General features: G+C 47.2%; 1 protein-coding gene across 1 annotated transcript; it reads right to left on the reverse strand.

Annotated features, from left to right (window-relative positions):
* Positions 1–6,815: 6,815 nt before the first annotated feature.
* LOC130357887 (protein spinster homolog 1-like) lies at positions 6,816–9,884 on the reverse strand. Its single transcript, XM_056560630.1, has 2 exons — positions 9,804–9,884; positions 6,816–8,355 (listed from the first exon to the last, which is right to left on the reverse strand). The coding sequence occupies exon 2, from the start codon at positions 8,328–8,330 to the stop codon at positions 6,816–6,818; it is 1,515 nt and encodes a 504-aa protein (XP_056416605.1). The 5' UTR covers positions 8,331–8,355; positions 9,804–9,884.
* Between the last annotated feature and the right edge of the window lie 330 nt (positions 9,885–10,214).

The raw sequence follows: 10,214 nt of genomic DNA on the forward strand, positions 1-10,214 counted from the left end.
AGACAGCAGCTGCCTAAGACAGCAGTGGCCTTGGGGAGTCGGGATGCAGCGCTCAGCCAGCCGGGCAGATGCTCCCCGACCTGATCTTTCAGAGGACAGCAGGACCGTGGCACTTTCCTGTCCTTGCTGTCTCCCCTGCACTCTCAGGCTCCTCTCAGGCTGTTTCCTCTGCTGTCTGGACTGAGGAGAGAGTAGGGGGAGGGGCGGAGAGTACACTGTTGGCTGTGAGCAGGAGAGCTCATGCAGAGGGACATGGCTCTACAACTGGAGGCTTAGTAATTGGCCATGTGTCTCTATATATGTGTGTGTTTGTGTGTGTGTGCAGCGTTTCCTAATCAGTGTGCCTCCAGCTGTTGCAAAACTACATCTCTGAGTATACCTGGACAGCCACTGGCATGTTGTAGTTGTATGTATAGTTGGATGTATAGTCATGTGTGCATATTTCTGTGTCTATGTAATATGTCTATTTGTTTTGTGTGTATATCCTGTGGATGGGTCTATTTAGTGTGCATGTGTGTGTATATGTTTGAAATGTGTAGAACAGGACAATGTGCACAGTGACATCACAGTATAGGGCAGGGGTCCTCAAACTTTTTAAACAGGGGGCAAGTTCACGGTCCCTCAGATCGTTGGAGGGCCGGAGTAAAAAAAAAAAATAAATATGAACAAATTCCTATGCACACTGCATATACCGTATTTATCGGCATATAACACGCACTTTTTAGGCTAACATTTTTAGCCTAAAGTCTACCTGCATGTTATACGCCGATAAGCCGCTGCAGTTCAATTATTTAAAGCGGGCGCTTTAAATCAATGAACTTCAGCGGCTTTGCAGGTGCAGAGACAGCAAGCGCTGCCGGCTTCTCTGCCCCTGCCTGCCCTTGGGTCTAGAGCCCTGCTGCTGGCCCTTCTCTCCCCCTGGCTATCGACGCCGCTGCCCGCTCTCTCCCCCTGACTATCGGTGCCGGCGCCCCATTGCCGGCGCTGATAACCAGGGGGAGAGCAGCGGCGCCGACAGACAGAGGGAGAGAAGGGGCAGCGGCATCCATTGCCGGCGCCGCTGCCCCGTTGCCTCCCCCCATCCCCGGTTGCATAATTACCTGTTGCCGAGGTCGGGTCCACGCTGCTTCAGGCCTCTGGTGTGCGTCCCCTGCGTCGTTGCTATGCTCTGCACGGCGCAATGACGCATAGCAGCGCATAGCAACGACGCAAGGGACGCACACCGGAGGCCTGAAGCAGCGCGGACCTGACCCCGGCAACAGGCAATTATGCAACCGGGGATGGGGGGAGGCAACGGGGCAGCGGCGCCGGCAATGGGTGCCGCTGCCCCTTCTCTCCACCTGGCTGTCGGTGCCGCTGCCCCATTTCCGGCGCCGCTTCTCTCCCCCTGGCTATCGGCACCGGCAATGGGGCATCAGCACCGATAGTCAGGGGGAGAGAACGGGCAGCGGCGCCGATAGCCAGCGGGAGAGAAGCGGTGGCAGCAGGGCTCTAGACCCCAGGAAAGGCAGGGGGAGAGAAGCGGGCAGCGACGGCCTCTCTCTCCCTGCCTTTCCTGGGGGTGTATTGGGGTATACGCATGCGCACACACGCACCCTCATTTTACCATGGATATTTGGGTAAAAAACTTTTTGTACCCAAATATCCTTTGTAAAATGAGGGTGCGTGTTATAGGCCGGTGCGTGGTATACCCCGATAAATACGGTATCTTATTTTGAAGTGAAGAAACAAAACGGGAATAAATAAAATATTTAAAATGAAGAACAAGTAAAGTTAAATCAACAAACTTACCAGTATTTCAATGGGAACTGGGTAGTTCCCCCCACATTAGGTGCAGTATAGTTCCCCCCACATTAGGTGCAGTATAGTTCCCCCACATTCGTTGCAGTATAGTTCCCCCACATTAGGTTGTAGTTCCCACACATTAGGTGCAGTATAGTTCCCCCATTAGTTCCCCCCACATTAGGTGGAATATAGTTCCCCCATTAGGCTGGCAGTATGTTTCCCCACATTAGGTGCAATATAGTCCCCCACATTAGGCTGGCAGTATAGTCCCCCCACATTAGGTGCAATATAGTCCCCCACATTAGGCTGGCAGTATGTTCCCCCACATTAGGTGCAATATAGTCCCCAACATTAGGCTGGCAGTATGTTCCCCCACATTAGGCTGGCAGTATGTTCCCCCACATTAGGTGCAATATAGTCCCCCACATTAGGCTGGCAGAATAGTCCCCCCACATTAGGTGCAATATAGCCCCCCACATTAGGCTGGCAGTATGTTCCCCCACATTAGGTGCAATATAGTCCCCCACATTAGGCTGGCAGTATGTTTCACCACATTAAGTGCAATATAGTCCCCCCCATTAGGCTGGCAGTATGTTCCCCCACATTAGTTGCAATATAGTCCACCACATTAGGCTGGTAGTATAGTTCCCCCACATTAGGTGCAATATAGTCCCCCACATTAGGTTGGCAGTATGTTCCCCCACATTAGGTGCAATATAGTCCCCCACATTAGGCTGGCAGTATAGTTCCCCCACATTAGGTGCAATATAGTCCCCCACATTACATTGGCAGTATAGTTCCCCCCACATTAGGTGCAGTATAGTCCCCCCACATTAGGTGCAATATAGTCCCCCCACATTAGGTTGGCAGTATGTTCCCCCACATTAGGTGCAATATAGTCCCCCACATTAGGCTGGCAGCATAGTCCCTCACATTAGGCTGTTAGTATAGTCCCCCATATTAGGCTGGCAGTATAATTCCCCCACATTAGGTGCAATATAGTCCCCCACATTACGTTGGCAGTATAGTTCCCCCCACATTAGGTGCAGTATAGTCCCCCCACATTAGGTGCAATATAGTCCCCCCACATTAGGTTGGCAGTATGTTCCCCCACATTAGGTGCAATATAGTCCCCCACATAAGGCTGGCAGCATAGTCCCTCACATTAGGCTGTTAGCATAGTCCCCCCACATTAGGTGCAATATAGTCCCCCACATTAGGCTGGCAGTATAGTCCCCCACATTAGTTGCAATATAGTCCCCCACATGAGGCTGGCAGTATGTTTCACCACATTAAGTGCAATATAGCCCCCCCCCCATTAGGCTGGCAGTATGTTTCCCCACATTAGGTGCAATACAGTCCCGCAAATTACGTTGGCAGTATAGTCCCCCACATTAGGTGCAATATAGTCCCCCAAATTACGTTGGCAGTATGTTCCCCCACAGGCATACAGCCTCCAGCCATACAGTATGACTGGAGGCTATATGCCTGTGTACTGCCCCATTTCAGTGTTCTGACTACCGCTCTGGCCATAGCAGGACCGGAGGATCGGTGGTCAGAACACCGAAGGGACGCGCCGCTGGTAAACACTTACCTCCAGCGCGCGTCCTTGCTTCTGCTCTGCTTCTCCTCTCAGTTGCCATGGGCGCATGCATGCGACGTCAGTGACGTCGCTGCATGCGCCTGTTCCCAGCGGTCCCCGCGTTTTTAAAGTAAACGCGGGCCGCAGGGACTTAACAGAGGCATCCTTGTGTTCCGAAAGCATCTTTCGGAACATAGGGATGTCCTGAGTCAAAAACGCCCGGCGGGCCAGGTAAATGCGCTCCGCGGGCCGCATGTGGCCCGTAGTTTGAGGGCCCCTGGTATAGGGTTTATATACAGTGATGTCACAGTACAGGAATAATACACAGTAATGTCACAGTCCAGGAATAATACACAGTGTTGTCACAGTACAGGGATAATATACAGAGTGATGTCACAGTACAGGGAGAATACACAGTGATGTCACAGTACAGGGATAATACACACAGTGATGTCACAGTACAGAGATAATACACACAGTGATGTCACAGTACAGAGATAATACACACAGTGATTTCACAGTACAGGGAGGGATAATATACACAGTGATGTCATAGTACAGGGATAATACACAGTGACGTCACAGTACATGGATAATACACAGTGATGTCACAGTACAGGGATAATACACAGTGATGTGACAGTACAGAGATAATACACACAGTGATGTCACAGTACAGGAATAATACACAGTGATGTCACAGTACAGGAATAATACACAGTGATGTCACAGTACAGGAATAATACACAGTGATGTCACAGTACAGGAATAATACACAGTGATGTCACAGTACAGGGATAATATACAGAGTGATGACACAGTGCAGGGATAATATACAGAGTGATGTCACAGTACAGGGATAATACACAGTGATGTCACAGTACAAGGATAATACACACAGTGATATCACAGTACAGAGATAATACACACAGTGATGTCACAGTACAGGGATAATACACACAGTGAGGTCACAGTACAGGGATAATACACACAGTGATGTCACAGTACAGGGATAATACACAGTGATGTCACAGTACAGGGATAATATACACAGTGATGTCACAGTACAGGGATAATACACACAGTGATGTCACAGTACAGGGATAACATACACAGTGATGTCACAGTACAGGGATAATACACAATGATGTCACAGTACAGGCATAATATACAGTGATGTCACAGTATAGGGATAATGCACAGTGATGTCACAGTACAGGGATAATACACAGGGATGTCACAGTACAGGGATAATACACACAGTGATGTCACAGTACAGGGATAATACACAGAGTGATGGCACAGTACAGGGATAATATACAGAGTGATGTCACAGTACAGGGATAATACACAGTGATGTCACAGTACAGGGATAATATACACAGTGATGTCACAGTACAGGGATAATACACACAGTGATGTCACAGTACAGGGATAACATACACAGTGATGTCACAGTACAGGGATAATACACAATGATGTCACAGTACAGGCATAATATACAGTGATGTCACAGTACAGGGATAATACACAGTGATGTCACAGTACAGAGATAATGCACAGTGATGTCACAGTACAGGGATAATACACAGGGATGTCACAGTACAGGGATAATACACACAGTGATGTCACAGTACAGGGATAATACACAGAGTGATGGCACAGTACAGAGATAATACACAGTGACGTCACAGTACAGGGATAATACACAGTGATGGCACAGTACAGAGTTAATACAAAGTGATGTCACATTTCAGGGATAATACACAGAGTGATGGCACAGTACAGAGATAATACTCAGTGATGTCACAGTACAGGGATAATACACAGTGATGTCACAATATAACCATCTCACAGCCGGACCACCATGTAATTTCAGCAGAAAATAAAGCCGGGCCTCATGTTCAAGTTTCGCCTCACAAAGTCTAGAGCCGCCTCTGGTCGGCCCTACCATGGGACCCGGTGGGACCATAACTCCCAGGTGGCACTTTTCAGGGGCGGTATTTTGCTGCCCCCTTTTTTTTTGTGCCTAGTAGGTTCATGGTAGGGTTGGCGACGCCGCTGCTCACTGTTCTAAAGCACCTGCGGGGTATAATAGCGCAGCGGGCACTTTAGACAGTGAGTCTGCCTCCGGCCGACCGGGGTCTGACAAGGGACGTCGCACAAGTGACGTACTTCTGCAGACCCGCTCAGGAGGACCTCAGTGACGTCACTCGTCAGGCCGCTGCTGGAGAGGAGAAGCGCTATGCAGGGCAGGTAAGTATGTCTCTGTGTGTGTCTGTGTCTGTCTGTGTGTTTGGGGGGGCTATGGCTACCTAATGTGAGGAATCTATGCTACCTAATGTGGGGAAACTATGTTACCTAATGTGGGGAATCTGTGCTACCTAATGTGGGGAAACTATGCTACCTAATGTGGGGAAAGTATGCTACCTAATGTGGGGAAAGTATGCTACCTAATGTGGGGAAACTATGTTACCTAATGTGGGGAATCTGTGCTACCTAATGTGGGGAAACTATGTTACCTAATGTGGGGAATCTGTGCTACCTAATGTGGGGAAACTATGTTACCTAATGTGGGGAATCTGTGCTACCTAATGTGGGCAAACTATGCTACCTAATGTGGGGAAACTATGTTACCTAATGTGGGGAAACTATGTTACCTAATGTGGGGAATCTGTGCTACCTAATGTGGGGAAACTATGTTACCTAATGTGGGGAATCTGTGCTACCTAATGTGGGGAAACTATGTTACCTAATGTGGGGAATCTGTGCTACCTAATGTGGGCAAACTATGCTACCTAATGTGGGGAAACTATGTTACCTAATGTGGGGAAACTATGTTACCTGATGTGGGGAATCTGTGCTACCTAATGTGGGGAAACTATGCTACCTAATGTGGGGAAACTATGTTACCTAATGTGGGGAATCTGTGCTACCTAATGTGGGGAAACTATGTTACCTAATGTGGGGAATCTGTGCTACCTATTGTGGGGAAACTATGCTATCTAATGTGGGGAAACTATGCTACCTAATGTGGGCAAACTATGCTACCTAATGTGGGGAAACTGCTACCTAATGTAGGGAATCTATGCTACCTAATGTGGGGAATCTATGCTACCTAATGTTGGGAATCTATTCTACGTAATGTGGGGGGCTTGAATGAGCTGCGGCATATGGGAGGCCTTAATAAATAATTAGAAACTTATACAGCAAGTGACATATGGGGGTCCACCTGAGTAAGTGACACATGGAGGGGGGGTGCTGAACAATTGATGTTTTGGGGGGGGGGGGGCACAGGCACATTCTTTGCACAAGGGCCCTCTGCTGTCTGTGTCCGCCCCTGGGTAGAGAATAAGGGGTAAAGTGGAACATAGAACAAATGCAGTTTTTTTTTTCTTAATTTTTTTTTAATGAAGTAAACGAGATAAAGGTAAGCAATGACTTTTCCTCAGTCTGAAGTGCAGTCCTCATCGGCAGGAAGCAGTAAGGAGGAGGAGGATGACGGAGGTTCTGATTCCATCTCTGCTTCTTTTTCGTCCCTCTCTATATATAGGGCCGTGGCCATGAAGAAGGCCCCTCCGATGACTGCCATTATGGTGCAGGTCATGAGGGCATACTCCAGGCTGCGGTATTTCAGAAGAGGGGATTTGGCATATCCTCGTTCGTAGGTGTCAGATATCAAGCCGATGAGGTACGGGCTGCCGGCGTCACCTAGGAGGTGATAGATTGTCATCTGCACGGCCAGGGCTGAAGATCTCCTCCACGGAGTTACTACTTTTAGTATAATGTCAGATATGAGGGTGAAATTTACTGACAGAAGCGTCTCTCCGATGAAGATGAAGATGTTGGTGGCAACGAGGCTGATGTTGCCAAAAGTCAATGCCAACAGAAGAAAAGGGGCGGAGAGCATCATCGCGCATCCACACACAAGCGGGTCCGCCCGTGGGTTGGATTTGCGATATCTTTTACTTATCTCCGTCCCTGCTACAACTCCCAGAATGCCGGAAACGACTGTAACCACACCAAATATTAGGATGTCGTGATAGTCACACGGTTCAGCACGGCAAGGGTCCTTCTCTTGCAGGAGTGTTCGTGCGTGGGTCAGGTATGACGGACCCCATACACCTATGGCTCCCACTATGAAGGATACAGCCGTCGATCCCATGGTGGTTAACATGAAGCTTCGATTTTTAAATAGTTTTTTCAGATCTGTCGCCCATTTGGCAAACTTCTGGGATTTGTTGTTCTTCTTCCCGTTTGTAGTCGTTCTTGGAAGCTCCTTTGTGACCAAAATCATCAAAGCCACAGCTATGAGGCCCAGGCCAGGGGTGACCCGAAATGCCCAGTGCCAATCGCCCCTTGCTGCATCAGTCACTTTGGGCCCGATGATGTATCCTAGTCCGCAGCCTACAGGTATGACGGAGTAAAACACGTTCAGCATGCGGGTCCGCTGGTCACTTGTAAAAAGGTCTGCAATGATGGAGGGGGCGATGGTGCAGAAAGTCGCCTCTCCGGCCCCAACCAGTCCACTCGTCAGCAGGAAGAGCAGGAAGTACCCGTCAGGGATGAATGACAGGGTAAGTGTCATGCTCAGCCAAACGATGACTCCTGCGCAAACAGTATATTTCTTATTACAGTGGTCGCCCAAATATCCGGCAATTGGTGCGACCAGCACGTAGCTTCCAATGAACAATGTATTCAATAAGCCGGACAGACTAGCATTGGTGTCATATGCTTTCTGTATATAAGGCAGCACCCCCGCCACGCTGGAGCGATTTGCATAGATGAGCAAATTAACAAAGGCGAGGATCACTACGGTGATGATGGAACGTGCGGTGGACATCACGCTTAGAGATGGCAGGTTCTGCCTCTCAGGGATATCGCCCTTTTCTACATCCATATCACTATGGTCCTCCATTGCTTCTTCCTCCTCCTTCAGCAATGGGTCTTGTGGAGAGGCCATGGTCACAGGTCAGAGCCTGAAAACACTAGAGAGAGAGAGATAAGTGAACACGTTAGACAACATGTCATCATTCCTGTCATTATACAATAGATCCTTCATACAGAGCAGAAATGTCCAGCACAGAACCACAAGATAACACTAAGACCATCGCAGCCTCAGAAGAAGACGCTTCTCTATAAGTGTTTTATATGGAGACGTCTTCCCTGAGGTTACCAATGTCTGATAACCCTGAACCTGTCCGGTCCTAGTAATATCTGATAACCCTGAACCTGTCCGGCCCTAGTAATATCTGATAACCCTGAACCTGTCCGGTCCTAGTAATATCTGATAACCCTGAACCTGTCCGGTCCTAGTAATATCTGATAACCCTGAACCTGTCCGGTCCTAGTAATATCTGACAACCCTGAACCTGTCCGGTCCTAGTAATATCTGATAACCCTGAACCTGTCCGGTCCTAGTAATATCTGATAACCCTGAACCTGTCCGGTCCTAGTAATATCTGATAACCCTGAACCTGTCCGGTCCTAGTAATATCTGATAACCCTGAACCTGTCCGGTCCTAGTAATATCTGATAACCCTGAACCTGTCCGGTCCTAGTAATATCTGATAACCCTGAACCTGTCCGGTCCTGGTAATATCTGATAACCCTGAACGTGTCCGGTCCTAGTAATATCTGATAACACTAAACCTGTCCGGTCCTAGTAATATCTGATAACCCTGAACCTGTCCGGTCCTAGTAATATCTGATAACCCTGAACCTGTCCGGTCCTAGTAATATCTGATAACCCTGAACCTGTCCGGTCCTAGTAATATCTGATAAACCTGAACCTCTCCGGTCCTAGTAATATCTGATAACCCTGAATCTGTCCTAGTAATGGCGGATTATAAGGGCTTGGCTGTATGGTCACTGGGCCATGTGAACTTCATACTGTAGATACAATTGGGCTATCCTGCTATATACATTTACTAATAATGAACCTACCCCACCTCATTGGGATCTATCCGTCCCCTATATGACTTTCTGCCACTAGTTGATTTGAAAATTTTCCCTTTCGGATTACCCAGAGTATTTCTATTGTTAGTACACACAGAATTCTATTATATACTATTATATTTCTGCCCTAATCTTTCTGTTATTCTTTTACTACTCCACCAAATCTTTCTCATAGACTTATATCTTTTAGAACTTCATGAATTAGGACTCTTTTTCTTGGGGTTTTTTTTTGGGCATAATTGCATTTTAGCAGTTTTGCAAGAAAAAGCTCTGGTCATGATACTATCTGTGCATTTTATTATGTTTAATGTCTAAGCCAAGTATTGTCACAATGCTATGAGAAATATAACTTTTATTTTTTCTTTTGGAAATTAATTTCTTGGTTTTTTTTCGCTAAAAAAAAAAAAGCAACAACAATAAAAAAACCTGTCAAACAAAAAGCCCTGTGTATGTATGAATAGAAGAGACTGAGACTTACCTTGTGGTTCTCTCTTCAGACAAGGAACGGTCAAAATCTTGAATTCTCTATCGCAAATAGAAACTCTCTAACAAACACTTTGCACCACAGGTTGTGAATGCAAAACACACTGAAGAGACTGCAGCCGTCGCGCACCTCCTTGTACAGCTTACGGTGACATCATCACAAGCATGTGTGACATCACAAGGTTCTAAACCATCTTCAGGTATGTGTATATCTGTATAGTAAATGTGAGTAGCCGTATTAGTCCAGTGATGCAGATTGTAATACCTTTTTTATTGGACTAACAGAATTTTGTAGAGACAAACTTTCGGGATTCCTCCCTGATAATTTATAAAGTCCTTTGATCATTAGTCCTTGTCTATTGGACTTGATAAAGGAAGGAATCCTGAAAGCTTGTCTCTACAAAAT

This window comes from Hyla sarda, chromosome 2 (assembly GCF_029499605.1).
Source record: "Hyla sarda isolate aHylSar1 chromosome 2, aHylSar1.hap1, whole genome shotgun sequence".
NCBI lineage: Eukaryota > Metazoa > Chordata > Amphibia > Anura > Hylidae > Hyla > Hyla sarda.